Source organism: Scyliorhinus canicula, chromosome 21 (genome assembly GCF_902713615.1).
Source record: "Scyliorhinus canicula chromosome 21, sScyCan1.1, whole genome shotgun sequence".
In the NCBI taxonomy this organism is placed as follows: domain Eukaryota; kingdom Metazoa; phylum Chordata; class Chondrichthyes; order Carcharhiniformes; family Scyliorhinidae; genus Scyliorhinus; species Scyliorhinus canicula.
Genome location: NC_052166.1, coordinates 45,418,932 through 45,437,733, shown reverse-complemented (window position 1 = coordinate 45,437,733; position 18,802 = coordinate 45,418,932). Strand labels below are relative to the sequence as shown.

At 48.8% G+C, this 18,802-nt stretch overlaps 1 protein-coding gene across 5 annotated transcripts in view; it reads right to left on the bottom strand.

Moving 5' to 3' along the window:
* The window catches only part of LOC119955497 (serine/threonine-protein kinase Nek6-like), a 373,379-nt gene that overhangs the window by 56,513 nt on the left and 298,064 nt on the right, over positions 1 to 18,802 (bottom strand). For all 5 annotated transcript variants that reach the window (XM_038781740.1, XM_038781738.1, XM_038781735.1 and 2 more), the window contains exon 8: positions 6,874 to 6,968. In XM_038781740.1, coding sequence (XP_038637668.1) covers positions 6,874 to 6,968 — 95 coding nt within the window. The remainder of the gene's footprint in view (positions 1 to 6,873; positions 6,969 to 18,802) is intronic.

Here is an 18,802-nt window from a genome sequence, read left to right as displayed (position 1 = left end):
ACTCGCACGTATCTTTGAACTGAGCATAAGTATTTGTTTGTATTCACCTATCTTTATAACTGCGCTTGTCTATCTAAGTGCATTTTGGTATTAATCTGTATCTGTGGGTATCTCTATGTATCTTATTTTGTCGGTGCTGATGGAAATGGTAATCCATTTTCGGAGAGCTCAGTATTGCTTATTGAATTATAAAAGGTACACAGCAGCGCAGAGGAATCAATTTCCAGATTTTTCTCCTCTCTAATCTAAGTTGAGGAGGGGCTGTTATTTTCAGACTGTGATGGACTATTCCCACAACAGCTCAGGTCCCACAGGCAGGATTTATATTGATTTTCATTCAGCTCCCAGCACCAATATTTCTTTCTCTAAGTATCAAGCAGACAACCTTTACTCACCACCGACACATAAATCAGCTCCATTTGAGTGGGACACACTGTCCCACTAATTCACTAACTGCAGTCCATTAAATATGTTAAACAAGTATTTAGTCTTTGTAGATTAGTAAAATCACCGTTTTGTTAACTGTAAGCTTGCACGTAACCCCATTGAAGTAAATGTGTTGTACGGCCTCGTAGCAACATAAGGCAATAATATTTTGTACACAGACAAGAAATCTCAGTGTTTTCCTTCCAACATAGAGTGATACAATCAACTGAATCAATGGGTCTCTCATTTTCTTCATGTTTACACGTTAGGTTCTTTCATATCACATCGCGGATCTTGTCTTAGATGAATTGATGGAATACAATAATGGGGAAGCCAAAATTTAAATTTAAACGTCCAGTTTTATTTTTTTTAATGTATTACTTAGGTTACTTTTGTGCGAAACATTTAACCAGGTTTATTCGTTCATTGAGAAATATATAGAATTTGTATACCATCACCGTGAGAGATTGTGCTGGAGCACATTGGGACAACAGTTTCAATAGGGACACAGGTGATTGTCGAGAAGGCCAAGAGACTTGACTTCATTAGATGAGAGTGTCTCTTAGCTCAGTCAGGAGGTAATGTGGTAGTTCTAGAGTTATGTGCAGTTAGCATTGCGTCCCACTGTCTAATCTTTCCAAACAAGAATCTGGATAAAAAAGTGAAGCACAGCTCTTTGTTCCGTGCATTTTGTCCAATTAGACATGTTGGGTTGGATTTTCTACTTGAGTTAGGCTAGTGCCCTTTGTATCCGAGCGACTCAGGCATTTTCTGCCAGAACGCACATTGAACATATAATATAAGGATACAAATATGAGCCAACATCATAATGGGGTGCTTTTGTAATGCAGGGTACAAGAGACATCAACCTATTCTTGGCATCCAGCATTTCTATGGATAATGGAAAAGATTAGAGCTTGGAATTAATTCCCCATTCCTGTGATTTTTAAAAATTTGGGCAGAGGTTCGTTTGCCCCTTTCGGTGGACCAGAGGGCACCAAACATGCCAATCCGCACCAGGTGTACAATGCTTACCACAGACACTCTCTGCTCCCCTGTAGTGGACTCCCTACCAGAGTTTGGGATGCCTACCTCAATTGTATAAAACAACCTGTCTCCAGAAAATTATTTGAGGTCAGTGGCACATCTTTGTGGAAGCTAGAGCTTCTGCCCTTTCAAAGATATGCAAAATTCCTGCCAGGTGGAAAATCCCATCCTGTTTCTTCCTTCAGATAAGGAGAAATGCATTTTGCCATTCTGGAAAAATTCACTTGATATTGGAGAAATTGGGTTCATTGTGCCCATTGTTTGGGTGCGACAAGACCCATTAAACTATTCACGTTGCACACATGCTCTTCCAATTAGGGGTATACCAGACAGCATGGCTGGGATTTTTTTGCACCTGTTTGAATTGGGCGGGTTTGGCAACGAGAGTGGAAAATTTTGTGTGAAGGCCAAGGTCACATGTTCCTTTATAACTTGAGTGAGATCATTCAACTTCTTCCTGCACTACATTCAGGTCCTTGGGGCACACCGCTGACATTGACCTTCACCATTATCTCTTAACACTGCCTTCTGCATTAGTGACTGGAGGGTCTCCGCTCTCCAAAGGGTTACAGGACATCTCTCTTTCCTTCCCCCATTTTCACAAAGACCTGAATTGCAGCATCTGACAAACTTGGGCCCCTCCCATGTTCAACCATTGCTAAATGAAAATGAAATGAAATGAAATAAAATGAATGAAAATGAAAATGAAATGAAATCTTCCACAGCACAAAGCGCTATCAGCAACCATAATGCACCTCCCCTTTAAGAGGTGCAGGTGAGGTTTAAACTCACCCCATTGGGCCATCTGCTGGTGTATGCAGCCTATGAACATTGCAGGTAATGCTGGCTGTAAGAAAGCAATCATGGAATTGTGGTTGAGGAGACGTGAAGTTAACGTCTCACCTTCGTCGCAAACAATGGTGGAAGTTATTCATGATTGCTGCACCCATTTTCGGGGATTATCTAATTTACCTTCCATTGAGCCGTATGCTTTTCTTTTCAGATGACATATTGGGCCTGATGGCCAGGCTGAGAATAGACAAGCCACAGCCAAATCTGTAGCTGATGGAATTAAATTTCAAATCTTGGATTGATTGGAGTTGGGTTAGCAAAATGATCATTCATCATCTGGGTTTGGGCATGAGCCCAGCCCAAACTAAAGTGACAAAGATCAAAGCTGCCTGTACATAGTAAGACATTTTCAACAAAATAAAAATTGATTTGGAAATTCTTTAAGAAGTCTCCTTTGAATACTGGCTACAACTCAATTCATTAGCACAGGGCTAAATCGCTGGCTTTGAAAGCAGACCAAGCAGGCCAGCAGCATGGTTCGATTCCCGTAACAGCCTTCCCGAACAGGCGCCAAAATGTGGCGACTAGGGGCTTTTCACAGTAACTTAATTGAAGCCTACTCGTGACAATAAGCGATTTTCATTCATTTCACATGAATCTGCCCCTATCTAGTTTCTAAATTTGATTTGGAGAAACTAGAGGGTGTGAGATCACAGCGAAATGAGCATCTGCTTTCTGTGCTCTGAAACTTTCCAAGATACCCTACCAACAGCCGGCCCTCATACAGTGGAGAGTCGATCAGAAAATCACTAATATATTGTCTACGATTTCTGTTGATCTTCCAATCCATTATTTTCCAAAGTCTTGCAAAATGTCACCCACTCTGGAGGTTTGTAATACCAATGACGAGTGACGGCAGCACCTTCACACCAATGAATACAAATACATTTAAAAAAAATTAAACTTGGAATCATTGGATCGCAAAGCCTTTAAGGGCTACAGAACATTTTCACATTGGTCTATTTTCTCTATAGAAACATTGTACTTTATTGCAAGCTACTGATAAACTGGAAAGAAATGGAAAGTTTAACGTGATGACAGACTCACTTTATTCAGATGGAAGCAGACTGAGCAGAAGACTGCTGAATAATAATAGTAAAAATAAGTGTCCTGGAGCAACAACGGTTGTTTCCATACATAGTATGTATGTTTCTTAAAAAAAATAATCTTAATTGTCACAAGTAGGCTTACATTAACACTGCAATGAAGTTACTGTGAAAAGCCCCTAGTCGCCACATTCCGGCACCTGTTTGGGTCCACAGAGGGAGAATTCAGAATGTCCAAATTACCTAACAAGCACGTCGTTCGCAACTTGTGGGAGGAAACCAGAGCACCCGGAGGAAACCCGTGCAGACACAGGAAGAACATGCAGATTCTGCACAGACAGTGACCTAAGCCTGGAATCGAACCTGGGACCCTGGAGCTGTGAAGCAACAGCTAGCCCAGACTCTGTTCACGCCCTCTGCTGATGTCACTAGCATTGTCTTTAATGCTAATAAGATATAAATGAAGTGATGCAGTTTTAATGACATTGATATAAAATGGAAGTGCAGAACCAAATTGGAGCCCCTTCTTCTCCCTCTGTATTGGGATCTACAGCATTGTAAAATGGGATGCTGTTGTGAGGTTCAGGAGTTCATCTTCCTGCACAAAAGTCCTTTTTTCTTTAAAACCTATGACCCAAATAAATCTTGTTTCTCCAGAGCCCTATTTGGCTCAGGACAGGAGTTTAATTTCCAGATTTTCACATCTGCTCTGTGAAGTCGCAAAGGAAATAAAACAGCTGCCAGAAGGCAAAAAAAAGGAGTAGTTCATCCTATTCCGTACCTCCTTCGCGAAGCTATTATGCTCAATCTTGGGCATCAACCCATACCGTATCATAGAATTTACAGTGCAGGTGGAGGCCGTTCGGCCTATCGAGTCTGCATCAGCTCTTGGAAAGAGCACCCTACTTTTTTTAAATAAATTTAGAGTACCCAATTACTTTTTTTCCATTTAAGGGGTAATTTAGTGTGGCCAATCCACCTACCCTGCATATTTTTGGGTTGTGGGGGTGAAACCCACACAGACATGGGGAGAATGTGCAAACTCCACACGGACAGTGACCCAGGGCCGGGATTTGAACCCGTGTCCTCAGCGCTGTAGGCAGCAGTGCTAACCACTGTGTCACTGTGCTGCACCCTACCTAAACCCACCTCTCCACCCAATCCCCGCAGCCCAGTAACCCCACCTACCCTTTTTGGACACTAAGGGCAATTTAGGATGCCAATCCACCGAACACATCTTTGGACTGTGGACGCAGACGGAGAGAACGTGCAGGCTCTGCACAGACAGTGACCCAAGCCGGGAATCGAATCTGGAAACCTGGAGCTGTGAAGCAACAGTGCTAACCACTGTGCTACCGTGCCACTCACAGTAGGTAGGGGGGGTTGCTGCTAAAGGAAACTTTTAGCACTGATGACAGGGATGTTTTTTTTAAATGCATTATTATGCAAGTCAAGTTTGTCATTGTGACAGTGAAGAAATACTGGAACTCAACAGAGTACAACTTAATTATGGAGACCAGCGATGCCGACTCCATCTCGGTGAGCAAAGTGGTACCATAGAAGGGAGGACTGGAGTCAGCTGGGGGATAAATGAAATAATACAAATTGGAATTTTGGGAATTGAATGTCTGAATCACAAGAAATTAGCGATCAGGTATAGCAGTGATTCGGAAGACAAATGGAACGTTGGCCTTTGTTGCAAGGGGGAATGGAATATACAGGTAAGCAAGTCTTGTTACAACTGTGCAGGGTGTTGATGAGGTCACACCTAGAGTAAGGTGTCTAATTTTAGTTTCCTTACTTAAGACGGGGTAAACTTGCATTGGAAGCAGTTCACTAGGTTGATTTCTTGCAAGAAGGAATGTTGTATGAGGCAATATTGAAAAGGTTGGATCTATACTTATTGGAGTATTTATTGGTTGTTTACCATTGCGGAGGAACCTTGAACTGGGGCAGATACAGAATAAGGGTCTCCCATTTAATGCAAAGCTGAAGAATTTCTTCACAGAGGGTCATGAGTCTTTGGAATTCTCTACCTCAGGCAAAGTCATTGATTATGGGCACAATTTAATGAAAAGGTTTCTAGGTGTCATTTGTGATGGGTTTTGCTGGATGTTTCCCACCAGCTCTGCCAGCGACACTAACTAACAATTAGTCACCTTTTTGGGCTCTTGGGAATATCTCACTGATTTAGCACACACATAGGGCGCGATTCAACTGCCACACTGTGCCCGAAAAGCAGCTGGCCACAGATAGAAGTCGGGAATCCTTGCTCCCGGATCTACCTGGCTCGCAATGCCTCGCAAGATCGCGTTGAGATGTGAATCCTGCAAATTGTGGGTGGGATCACCTTTTGGCAAATCTGCATATTGGAGTGAGACTGCTAGTCTCACTTTAATGTGCAATTTCCTGAGGTACCCAAAGTATGAGATCTATCCCCTCTGCCTTGGAAGCCTTGGGCAAGCGTTGTTCAGTATTGGTCTCCACAAATGGAGACCAGATGGAACGGCACTCGTGAGGATCTCCCAGGGGATTGGAGGCCCAGGTTGCAATCCCTTTGGCATGGTGGTACCCTGGCACTGCTGGTGCCATCTGGGTGCCCTGATGGTGCCACCTGGCTGCCAGCCTGTCATTGCCAACGTCATTGTTTGTCTAGAAACAAGAGTAGGCCTTTTGGCCTCTCAAGTCTATTCTGCCTTTCAATTAGACCATGGCTAATCTGTAACTCAGTCTGCCTGCCTTGGTTCTGCACCTCTTAAATACCCTTGCCTAACAAAAATCTGCCAATCTTCAGATTTCAATTTACCGACCTCAACAGATTTTTGGTGGGCCGGGTGGGTTCCATGTTTCCACTCTCCTTCGTGTGAAGGAATGCTTTCTAAAATGTCGCCTGGACCAGTCTAACTCCGATTTTGAGATTGTGTCCCCTGGTTTGGCACTGCCCCATCTCTCTATCCTATTAACTCCTTTAATCATCCAAAATACCTCCATTGGATTATCCCTTAATCTTCTACATTCAAAGGAACACAAGGCAAGTCTATGCACTCTGTCCTCGTGATTGAACTTCTTCTGCCCAAACTGACATTTCCTCAGGATTAACAAGACAGCAAATAAGCCCCAACCAAAAGCCGAATCTCAGACTACTAGCTCGTTTCCATTTTTGTTTTAAATCGGCAGTCTCTTGTCATGAGTTAACCAATTAGTGCCACATCCGAGGACAATTTTGCTCCTGGATTTCCTTCTGCTGGTGCTGCTTTGAAACCTGTTTCCAAAACCTGAGCTTCCATGCCTAATTTATTGTGTACCATCATTTATTCAGACCTTTCAATAATTATCACAGGGTAAGTGAGCACGAGCGCTCTTCTGTCTGGTCTGGGTTAGAATCAAAAACTGAAGAATGTAGGGATTCAGCAACACTGCACCGAGCAGTTAAACCACACCAGCTACTGCTTTGAATTATCCAACATTTCAATTAAAGGATGAAGAAACACAACCGGCTTACCTCATATAATAAACAGCCAAGTGACCAGATATCTGATTTGAAGTTGTAACCATTTTCATGTATTCTCTCTGGGGACATATAGTACGGTGTTCCGACTGTAATTAAAAAAAAAAATCAGAGAACATTATGGCGCGCTGTTTTATTAGCAATAACTTCAACACCGCACAGAAGAAGATAAATCAAACAGTGCTGGTAAGTGTTCGATGGGGGTTAATTTAACCCATTGTGAACTGCCATATTTCGGGTGAACATGCTTAAAAGGTGGTCATTGTCGGCTATCAGCAGTCCTGAGACAACATGAGAAGCTCATCTCGCAATTAGTTATTTCCCATTTTTGGAGGTTGTTATCAGTTTTATGGAAGATATGCTCCGATTTTCACATCCTTGAAAAAATGCCACATGGTTTTCACAAAGCAATCCCATGCTGAGTTTAATTATAACAAAAATTTCAATCCGATATGCATTAAGTCAATGCTTTATTAAAATAAATTGAGAGTATCCAATTATCTTTTTTCCAATTAAGGGGCAATTTAGTGTGACCAATCCACCTACCCCACACATAGAACATAGAACAGTACAGGACAGAACAGGCCCTTCGGCCCTCGATGTTGTGCCGAGCCATGATCACCCTACTCAAACCCACGTATCCACCTTATAACCGTAACCCAACGACCCCCCCCCCCCCCCCCTCAACCTTACTTTTTAGGACACTACGGGCAATTTAGCATAGCCAATCCACCTAACCCGCACATCTTTGGACTGTGGGAGGAAACCGGAGCACCCGGAGGAAACCCACGCACACACGGGGAGGACGTGCAGACTCCGCACAGACAGTGACCCAGCCGGGAATCGAACCTGGGACCCTGGAGCTGTGAAGCATTTATGCTAACCTCTATGCTACCGTGCTGCCCTTGGGTTGTGGGGGCGAAACCCACGCAGATACGGGGAGAATGCGCAAACTCCACACAGACAGTGACCCGGGGCCAGGATCGAACCTGGGTCCTTATTCCCTGTGGAATAATTGCATATCGCTGCTTTATATGTGAGTCTGAAATTCTTGGGCTGGATTCTCCGCCGGCGGAATGCTCTGTTTTGCCGGCAGCCCCGGGGTTTCCCAACGGCGTGGGGCTGCCCCACAGTGGGAAACCCCATTGACAGGCCAGCATTACGGAGCATCCCATCGGCGAGCTGAAATAGAAGTGTGGCGCAGTGGGAGGGGATTCCAGCCCCTTTTCTTTTTCAGGGAGGCGTTAACTCGTCTATTTTAAAAGGATTAATGCTTCCACCAAATAACAGAGAGAGGAATTTCAGACAAACATGTTAAGCGTTTGCATCTCATTACTCACAGCACAATTCCAAGCCTGAGTAGACTGCAGCTGTTCACGCCAGCGGGATTCTCCGCTCTTGGTAGTGTGGGGTGCATTCAATGGGAAATTCCTCAGGACCAGAGGATCCCGCCTCTGTCCAACAGCGGGCCGGCTCCTGCTGCCGGGAAACGGCGCAGGGAGGGCAGAGAATCGCCCCTGTGATTTGGGCTGCAAACATCTCTGCTGGGCGACTAAATTTGATGTACAGATAGCCCACTTGGCTAACAATAGAGAACCAGAACTTCTCCTTTTACAGAAGAACATCCAGCGCGTTAGCCCAGTAAAAGTGACCATTGTCTTTTTTCCATTTTTCTTGATGTGATTGGTTAATAATGAAATGAAAATTGCTTATTGTCACGAGTAGGCTTCAATAAAGTTACTGTGAAAAGCCCCTAGTCGCCACATTCCGGCGCCTGTCCAGGGAGGCTGGTACGGGAATCGAACCGTGCTGCTGGCCTGCTTGGTCTGCTTTAAAAGCCAGCGATTTAGCGCAGTAGGCTAAACCAGCCCCTCGACACAATACAATGAGTAGCATCGCACTGCGGAAGTGAACAGCATCTATCTATATTGTTGACCCATATTATATGAGAAAGCTTGCAATAATAATAATCTTTATTGTCACAAGTAGGCTTACATTAACACTGCAATGAACTTACTATGAAAAGCTGCTAGTTGCCAAATTCCAGCGCCTGTTGGGGTACACAGAGTGAGAATTCAGTATGTCCAAATTACCTAACAGCACATCTTTCGGGATTTGTGGGAGGAAACCGGAGCACCCGGAGGAAACCCACGCAGACACAGGGAGAACGTGCAGACTCTGCACAGGCAGTGCCCCAAGCCGGGAATCAAATCTGGGACCTTGGCACTGTGAAGCAACAATGCTAACCACTGTGCTACTGTGCCACCCAGTGTTCCATTAGTGGGAAAAGTATTGCTATGGACTAAATCAGTTCATCAGGGTGGGTCAGTGAATATTGTGGGAGCATCGAAGAAAGTAACTGAGGAGAGATTGAAATGGCACAGTCAGATGTTGGAGGTGGATAGGAGTTATGCAGAGGATGGGGACCCAGCGAAGCTGGAAAAGAGGAAGGAACTACAGGCGAGTTTCGACCGACTGCCTACCAGGAAGGCGGTGCGGCAACTGAGACGAGCAAGGGGTGCAGTTTATGAACATGGAGATAACATGTATGTTCGCAGGTCAGCTCCGGAGGGAAGCAGTGGCAAGGGAAATTCGTCAGGTGAGGGAGAGGGCAGGGAGGTTGGTGGTGGCTCCGGAGCTGATTAACAAGGTTTTTGAGGCATTTTATGAGAGGTTGTACAGGTCAGAGCCACCCGGGGGAGACGGGTAGATGCAGGAATTTCTAGATGGGTTGGAGTACCCGAGGCTAGGGGAGGGGGACAGGGCGACATTAGAAGGAGCAATAGTGGAGCAGGAGATAAAGAATGCGATTGGGAGGATGCAGTCGGGGAAGATGGCAGGGCCGGATGGGTTTCCGGTGGAATATTATAAAAAATTCAAGGATAAGCTGGCACTCCTGATGGTGGGGATGTTTGAAGCGGTGATAGGGAAGGGGGTGTTGCCACAAACTTTGGGGCAGGCATTGATTTCACTGTTCCTAAAAAAAGATAAGGATCCGACAGAGTGTGGGTCGTACATAAGAACATAAGAACTAGGAGCAGGAGTAGGCCATCTGGCCCCTCGAGCCTGCTCCGTCATTCAATTAGATCATGGCCGATATCACTTCTGAATGTGGATGCAAAAGTACTGGCGAAGGTACTGGCAGGTAGGCTGGAGGAGTGCCCCCCGAAGGTGATAGGTGAAGATCAAACTGGGTTCGTGAGAGGGAAGCAGCTCTTTTCGAACATTAGGAGGGTATTGAATGTCGTTATGGCACCGGCAGAGGGGAAGGAAACAGGTAGTTGTGGCACTGGACGCTGAGAAGGCGTTTGACCGGGTAGTTCTGGAGCGGTTTGGCATTGGACCAAGATTTGTGAACTGGGTAAAGCTACTATATAAGGAGCCGAGGGCGAGTGTCTGTACAAACAACATCAGCTCGAGATAATTTTCTCTCCACAGTGGGACGAGGCAGGGTTGTCCTATGTCCCCCCTGCTGTTTGCACTTGTGATTGAGCCATTGGCCATCGCATTAAGAAGTTCGGGAGCATGGAAAGGAATAGTGTGGACTTCCGGTTGCGGCTATGACCAGCTAAGTCGCACGTTTGGCTGCTCCTGCTACAAAGGTGTTTTCGGGCCGATTGGAGGGCCCCAACGGCGCTGTAAGGACAAATCCCGGTGGGGGAAGGCTCCCTGAAGAGAACCAGACCAACTTTATGGTCGGTACCCGGAGTGGGGTGGTAAAGAAAGCAACAGCAGCTCCCAAAAAAAAGCGGGGGAAGAAGACCAAAATGGCGGCCGGTGGCGCACCCGAGGAATGGAGGAAATGGGCGGAGGAGCAGCAGGCCGCTCTCCTGCGCTTCTTTACGGAGCTGAAAATGGAGCTCTTGGAGTCAATGAATGCGACGACCACCAGGCTGATGGGAGCCCAGGCGACCCAAGAGGCGTCGATTCGGGAGCTGCAACAGGAGATGACTGTGAGGGAGGAGGAGGCCACGGTCCTCGTGGGAAAGGTAGAGGTGCACGAGGCACTCCACCTGAAATGGCAGAGCCGTTTTGAGGAGCTGGATACCCGAATGAGGCGGAAGAACCTGAGGATCTTGGGCCTGGCAGAAGGCCTGGAGGGGTCAGACCTCCCGGGATATGTAGCAGAAATGCTGAGCTCCCTGATGGGGGCAGGGGCCGTCCCTTCGCCCCTGGAGCTGGAAGAGGCCTACAGGGTCATGGCTAGGAGGCCAAGAGCAAATGAGCCCCCGAGGGCGGTGCTGGTGCGGTTCCAGCGACTCAGCGATCGTGAGAGAGTGCTGGAGTGGGCCAAGAGGGAAAGGAGCAGCAAGTGGGAGAATTCGACGGTGAGGGTCTACCAGGACTGGAGTGCGGAGGTGGCAAAGCGGCGGGCCCGGTACAACCGGACGAAGGCGGTGCTACATGCAAAACGGATCAGGTTCGGAATGCTGCAGCCAGCGCGCTTGTGGGTCACCTACAGGAACCAACACCACTATTTTGAGTCCCCAGAGGAGGCGTGGGCCTTTGTACAGGAAGAGAAACTGGACTCGAATTAGACCCAGGGGATACTTGGCGGCCGTAGCCGCTCGGGTACTTTCAGCTGAATTCTTTGTTTGGATTTTGAACTCTTGCTGTGGTTTTTCTTCTGATGTTTTTTCCCCCTTTGCCAACTTCCCTTAGTTATTGTTATTGTGGTTATTCATGGTTATTTATGGTTATTTATGCTGTTTGGTAGAGGGCGACTGTTAAGTACATTGTTATTTGTTATTTATCTGTTATTTATAATGTTAAGTTGGGGAGGTGGGACGGGGGGGAGAGCAGATCGGGGATATGGGCTCCTAGGGGGGGTTCTTTTACAGGCATGGACGGGGACGGGGGTGGAACTGAAGATGGTGGGGTGGGGTGTGGCAGGGCGAAAGCGCGGGCTTTCCTCTGTTTTCCCGCGCGCGGGGCAGAGGAGGGGGGAGGGGAGGAGTGCGGGGCGTGGCTAGCAATGGCGACCTTTCCCGCGCTGGAGCGGGGCCAGGGAGGAGTGGCAAGGGGGGGGAGGCCCCCCCCCCGAGCCGGGGGGAGTCGGAGTGTGGCAGGAGCAGCCGGGTCAGCGTGAACCAGCTGACTTACGGGAGTACGATGGAGGGTACATCGCGGCTAGGAGGGGTCCTAGCCTGGGGGGGGGGGGAGGGGGGTTAGGGAGGGACACCGGGTTGCTGCTGAAAAGACCAGAAACGGGAAGTGGAGGACTGGAGAGGTGGGGGGAGGGGGACATCGTCATGGGGAGCGGGTCAGAAGGGGAGGGTCGACCCGGGGCGAGCAGGGAACAGGACATGGCTAATCGGCAGGGGAAGGGGGCGGGTCGTCCCGCGACCCGGCTGATCACTTGGAACATGAGGGGGTTGAATGGGCCGGTCAAGAGATCAAGGGTATTCTCACACCTGAAGGGACTGAAGGCTGATGTAGCAATGTTACAGGAGACCCATTTGAAGGTAGTGGACCAGGTTCGCCTGAGAAGGGGGTGGGTGGGACAGGTGTTCCACTCTGGATTGGACGCAAAGAACCGGGGGGTGGCGATTCTGGTGGGAAAGAGGGTGTCGTTCGTGGCGGAGGAGGTGGTGGCGGATAAGGAGGGTAGGTATGTGATGGTGAAGGGTAAGCTGCAGGGGGAGAAAGTGGTGATGGTCAACGTATATGCCCCGAACTGGGATGACGCGGGCTTTATGAGGCGCCTATTGGGCCTCATTCCGGGACTGGAGGCAGGGGGCTTGATCATGGGGGGGGACTTTAACACAGTGCTGGACCCCGGGCTAGACAGATCGAGCTCAAGGACCAATAGGAGGCCGGCAGCGGCAGAAGTGCTGAGGGGGTACATGGAGCAGATGGGAGGAGTAGACCCATGGAGGTTTGGTAGGCCGAGGGCGAGGGAGTATTCCTTTTTCTCCCACGTCCATAGAGTGTACTCCAGAATCGATTTCTTCGTGTTGAGCAGGGGGCTGATCCCGAGGGTACGGGAAGCTGAGTACTCGGCCATTGCGATCTCTGATCATGCACCGCATTGGGTGGATGTGGAAATGGGGGAGGCGCGGGACCAGCGCCCGCTGTGGCGGCTGGATGTGGGGCTGTTAGCGGATGACGAGGTGTGTAAAAGGGTCCGGAAGAGCATTGAGAGCTATCTGGACTTGAATGACACGGGTGAGGTGCAGGTGGGGATGGTCTGGGAGGCCCTGAAGGCAGTGATCAGGGGAGAGCTGATCTCCATAAGGGCGCACAGAGAAAGAAAGGAGAGGCAGGAGAGGGAGAGGCTGGTGGGGGAGCTATTGGAAGTGGATAGGAGATATGCGGAGGCACCAGAGGAGGGGCTGCTGGGAGAACGGCGCAGCCTGCAGGTCAAGTTCGACCTGCTGACCACCAGGAAGGCAGAGACGCAGTGGAGAAGGGCACAGGGCGCGGTCTATGAGTATGGGGAAAAGGCGAGCAGGATGCTGGCACACCAGCTTCGCAAACGAGATGCGGCTAGGGAGATTGGGGGAGTGAAGGAGAGGGGCGGGAAGGTAGTGCAGAAGGGGCAAGAAGTGAACGGGGTCTTCAGGGATTTTTACAAGGAGTTGTATCGGTCTGAGCCGCCGACGAGGAGAGGGGGAATGGAGGACTTCCTAAACAAATTGAGGTTCCCAAGGGTCCAGGAGGGGCTGGTAGAAGGGCTGGGGGCGCCAATAGGGCTAGAGGAGCTAGTCAAGGGAATAGGTCAGATGCAAGCGGGGAAGGCGCCGGGGCCAGATGGGTTCCCGGTGGAATTCTATAGGAAAAATGTGGACTTGGTGGGACCGGTGCTGGTACGAGCCTTTAATGAGGCGCGAGAGGGGGGGGTTCTGCCCCCGACAATGTCGCAGGCTCTGATCTCCCTGATATTGAAGCGGGATAAAGACCCCGTGCAGTGCGGGTCCTACAGGCCTATCTCGCTTCTGAACGTGGATGCCAAGTTGCTGGCAAAGATCCTGGCAGCTAGAATAGAGGATTGTGTGCCAGGGGTAATCCATGAGGACCAGACGGGGTTCGTGAAGGGGCGGCAGCTCAACACGAACGTGCGGAGACTGCTGAATGTAATTATGATGCCGGCAGTGGAGGGGGAGGCTGAGATAGTGGTAGCGCTGGACGCGGAGAAGGCATTCGATAGGGTGGAGTGGGAGTACCTGTGGGAGACGTTGGAACGGTTTGGGTTTGGGGAAGGGTTTATTAAGTGGGTGAAGTTGCTCTACTCGGCCCCGATGGCGAGTGTAGTGACAAACGGGAGGAGGTCGGAGTATTTCGGGCTCCACCGAGGGACCAGGCAGGGATGTCCCCTATCCCCCCTACTTTTCGCACTGGCGATTGAACCGTTGGCGATGGCACTGAGGGGTTCAGGGGGGTGGAGAGGACTGACTAGGGGAGGGGAGGAACATCGAGTATCGCTGTATGCGGACGATCTACTGCTGTACGTGGCAGACCCAGAAGGGGGAATGCCGGAGATAATGGAACTATTAGCAGAGTTTGGGGACTTTTCGGGGTACAAACTAAATTTGGGCAAAAGCGAGGTTTTTGTGATACACCCGGGGGACCAGGGAGAGGGTATTGGGAGACTCCCCTTCAAGCGAGCAGGAAAGAGCTTTAGGTACTTAGGGGTGCAGGTGGCAAGGAACTGGGGGACCCTCCACAAGTTGAACTTTTCCAGGCTGGTGGAACAGATGGAGGAGGAATTTAAGAGGTGGGACATGGTACCGTTGTCGCTGGCGGGGAGGGTGCAGTCAATCAAAATGACGGTCCTCCCAAGGTTCTTGTTTTTATTTCAGTGCTTGCCCATCTTCCTCCCTAGGGCCTTCTTCAAAAAGGTGACGAGTAGCATCATGAGCTACGTGTGGGCGCATGGCACCCCAAGGGTGAGGAGGGTCTTTTTGGAGCGGAGTAGGGACAGTGGAGGGCTGGCACTGCCCAATCTCTCGGGGTACTACTGGGCGGCAAATGTGTCAATGGTGCGCAAGTGGATGATGGAAGGGGAGGGGGCAGCTTGGAAACGAATGGAGAGGGCGTCCTGTGGCAACACAAGCCTGGGGGCCCTAGTAACGGCACCATGGCCGCTCCCCCCCACGAGGTACACCACGAGCCCGGTGGTGGCGGCCACCCTCAAGATATGGGGGCAGTGGAGGCGACATAGGGGGGAAATGGGAGGTCTGTTGGCGGCGCCAATAAGAGGGAACCATAGATTCATCCCGGGGAACATCGACGGGGGATTTCAGAGCTGGTACAGGGTGGGCATACGGCAGCTGAAGGACCTGTTTATAGAGGGGAGGTTTGCGAGCCTGGGAGGGCTGGAGGAGAAGTTTGAGCTCCCCCCGGGAAACATGTTCAGATATTTACAAGTGAAGGCATTTGCTAGGCGGCAGGTGGAGGGGTTTCCCCTGCTCCCCAGTAAGGGGGCGAGTGATAGGGTGCTCTCGGGGGTCTGGGTCGGAGGGGGGAAGATATCAGACATCTACAAGATAATGCAGGAGGCGGAAGCAGCATCAGGGGAGGAGCTGAAAGCCAAGTGGGAAGGGGAGCTGGGAGAGCAGATAGAAGACGGGATGTGGGCGGATGCACTGGAGAAGGTCAACTCTTCCTCCTCGTGTGCGAGACTGAGCCTCATTCAATTTAAGGTGCTGCATAGAGCTCACATGACGGGGACAAGGATGAGCCGGTTCTTTGGGGGTGAGGACAGGTGTGTCAGATGTCTGGGAAGCCCAGCGAACCATGTGCATATGTTCTGGGCATGTCCGGTGCTGGAAGGGTTCTGGAAGGGGGTGGCAAGGACGGTGTCGAAGGTGGTGGGGTCCAGGGTCAAACCAGGATGGGGGCTTGCGATCTTTGGGGTCGGGGTAGAACCGGGGGTACAGGAGGCTAGGGAGGCCGGAATACTGGCCTTTGCGTCCCTAGTGGCTCGACGAAGGATATTAATTCAATGGAAGGACGCGAGGCCTCCAAGCGTTGAAACTTGGATTAACGATATGGCTAGCTATATTCAGCTAGAAAGGATCAAATTTGCCCTGAGAGGGTCGGTACAGGGATTCGCCAGGCGGGTGGCAACCTTTCCTTGACTTTTTAGATCAGAGATAGACGTTCGGGGTCGTGGCAGCAGCAACCCGGGGGGGGGGGGGGGGGGGGAGGGGGGGGAGGGAGGGGAGGGAGGGGGCAGCAAGGGTCGTGGGGGGACATGCACGACTGTAACGCGGGCAAGTCTGCTCGCTGCTCATGTCTGAAACTGTAGGCTGCCTTGTTTGTTAAGGTTGTCTGGGGGGGGGGGGGGGGGGGGAGGACTGGTGCGCGCGAGAGGGCGGGCGAGGGAGGGACATTTGCCTAGAGGGATTGTGTTGTAAATAATTTAAAAATTAGTAGGGGTAAATGTTTGTATGGAAAAACTCTTTCAATAAAAATTATTTAAAAAAAAAAAAGAAAGGAATAGTGTGGGGGGCGGGGGATAGAGCATAAATATATGCCGATGACGTGCTGTTATACGAGTCAGAACTGAGTGTATCGATAGGGGGAATATTGGAATATTGGAGCTGCTGCGAGTATTTGGGTCTTTCTCGGGGTACAAGCTGAATCTAGACAAGAGTGAGTATTTTATGGTGTCTCGGCCGGGGGTGGGGGCAGGAGTGGGGGGGCTGCGATTCCGTAGGGCAGGGACTCACTTTAGGTATCTGGGGGTGCAGGTTGCTCGGGAGTGGTGGGGGTGGGGGGGCGCATCGCAGGTACAACGTCACTAGTTTGGTGGGGAGAGTGGAAGATGATCTGGCAAGGTGGGATGGTCTCCCTCTGTCACTGGTGGGTCGGGTACAGGCAGTTAAAATGAACGTGTTGCCGCGATTTCTGTTTATTTTTCAATGCCTGCCAATTTTCCGGCCAAAGGCTTTTTTCAGAGAGAATGAGGGAAGGATTACTTCGTTTATATGGGGAGGGAAGGTGGCCAGAGTGAGGAAGGTGCTGCTACAGAGGGGAAGGCAGGCAGGGGGTTTGGGTCTCCCGAATCTGATGTACTACTACTGGGCGGCGAATGTGGAGAAGGTGCGGAGCTGGGTCAGAGGGGTTGATTCCCAGTGGGTCAGAATGGAGGAGACTTTGTGCAGGGGGCCAGGATTGAAGGCGTTAGCAACAGCGCCGCTCCCGATAGCCCCGGGGAAATACTCAGGGAGTCCGGTAATAATAGCTTCGTTGAGGATTTGGAGGCAGTTTCGCCAACACTTCGGGTTGGGGGCAGGGTCAAGGGAAATGCCCTGTTGCTGATTATTGTTTATTGTTGGTGGGTGTAAATTTGGGACAAAATGTGAAAAAGGAGAATAAAAATATTTTTAAAATAACAAATGGCACAGCCATCTGTTGCAAAGAGAGAGAGAGGGGAAAACGTGGTAAGGTGAGGTGATGGAGTTGGGACTACCAGAAGGAGAAGAGGGTGACCTAAGAGCAGATAGAAGGACATGGTGGCGAGAAATATCAACCCAGTGGGATTGGCAGAAGAATGGGTGACTGACAGGGAGACATAGAGAGGATGGTCAACCAGCATTGTGGCAAACCCAAATTAAATGGGAGGTGAAAGAGGGAGAATGTATATTTAACCGAGCTGCACATCTGATAAGCTGAATCAGACTGTTCAAAATCTGCTTGAGTTTTTAAAAACTGAACTCATAGTTTGTATTTTTTTATTCTGTGAATTATTGGCTGGTGGAAGGAAATTTCTAAAAAAAAAAATCCCCCACCAGAGGGAAATCTGTGGTTCATTTGAGCTTCTCAAATTCATGAATGTAACCTTTTCAGCCAGGCGGCCCAACAGGATAACAAGCTTCTTGGGATTTAGACCATATATGTTGAAGGTATCTCCTGAGATGCCTATAGCAGCTGTTTGAGATACTGTATCTACATTTCAACAGCGCTAGATGATGCTGTGCTATAAGATAGTTATCCTTTCCTACAAACGCAATGGCCAACATGCATTAGGAATGCATAAAGAGAGCTGAGCTGTGCTTGAACTGAAGGTGAAAGATTGCAATCACCCTCCCTTGGTGTGAAAGGCAAGTTGCAATGGGGACTAAATAAACAGCTCAGACCACCGTCGTGATTCCATCCTGTACAAAACTATTTGGAAAATCACATTTTATAATAACGATGGTGTCATATGCAGTTAGCAAGAATGATAATTACTAATGCAAATTATAAACAATTTTGCATTGTAAAAATGGATAATTGTGAAATATGCAATTAAATGGGTTGGTCTGATGTACAGGAACAATAGAGAGAACGTATTTATTATTCTTGACTGAGAACAAATTCCAGGCCAGCTATTCCATTATCATAATCACTTATTTGTCCATTTTTAAAATTCCACTATATACCCTTTCAGCCTTTAAATCCCTGAGCACTCTATACTCCCACAACATTGGATACCAATTGGGATTCTGAACAAATGATACCAAACGGTATCAGAGATTGTTCTTCCAGGAAGAGCTGGAGTGACCTCATTATATCCAGGCTTCTTAGTAAGAAAGTGATTTAACCTCCATGGGCCTGAAGCAGTGATCACAGTGATATCACAGGAATAAGAGGGGGGGTGGGGGGGGGAGAAAGCACAATAGGAAGAAATGTTAAGGATATATATAAATAGATCGCTTCACTTGGGATTTCCCCATAGCACAAAATAAGGGTCAATAACCATCAGTAGTTTGTGGGTTAAGCTTTGAACTGAAAGATTTTCCGAATCATAGTGAAATCAACCTTTTAAATTAAAACCGCCTGAAAAAAACATCAAGTATTAATACTAGATTATCAGTATTGGGAAAAACTAAACAATAGCCAAACAAAGCAATCATTTTGAGTTTATTGCTAAGGTAGCTTATACTTTCCAATCAGTACCACATTGATCACTAATAATCTCCATTAGTTGTGC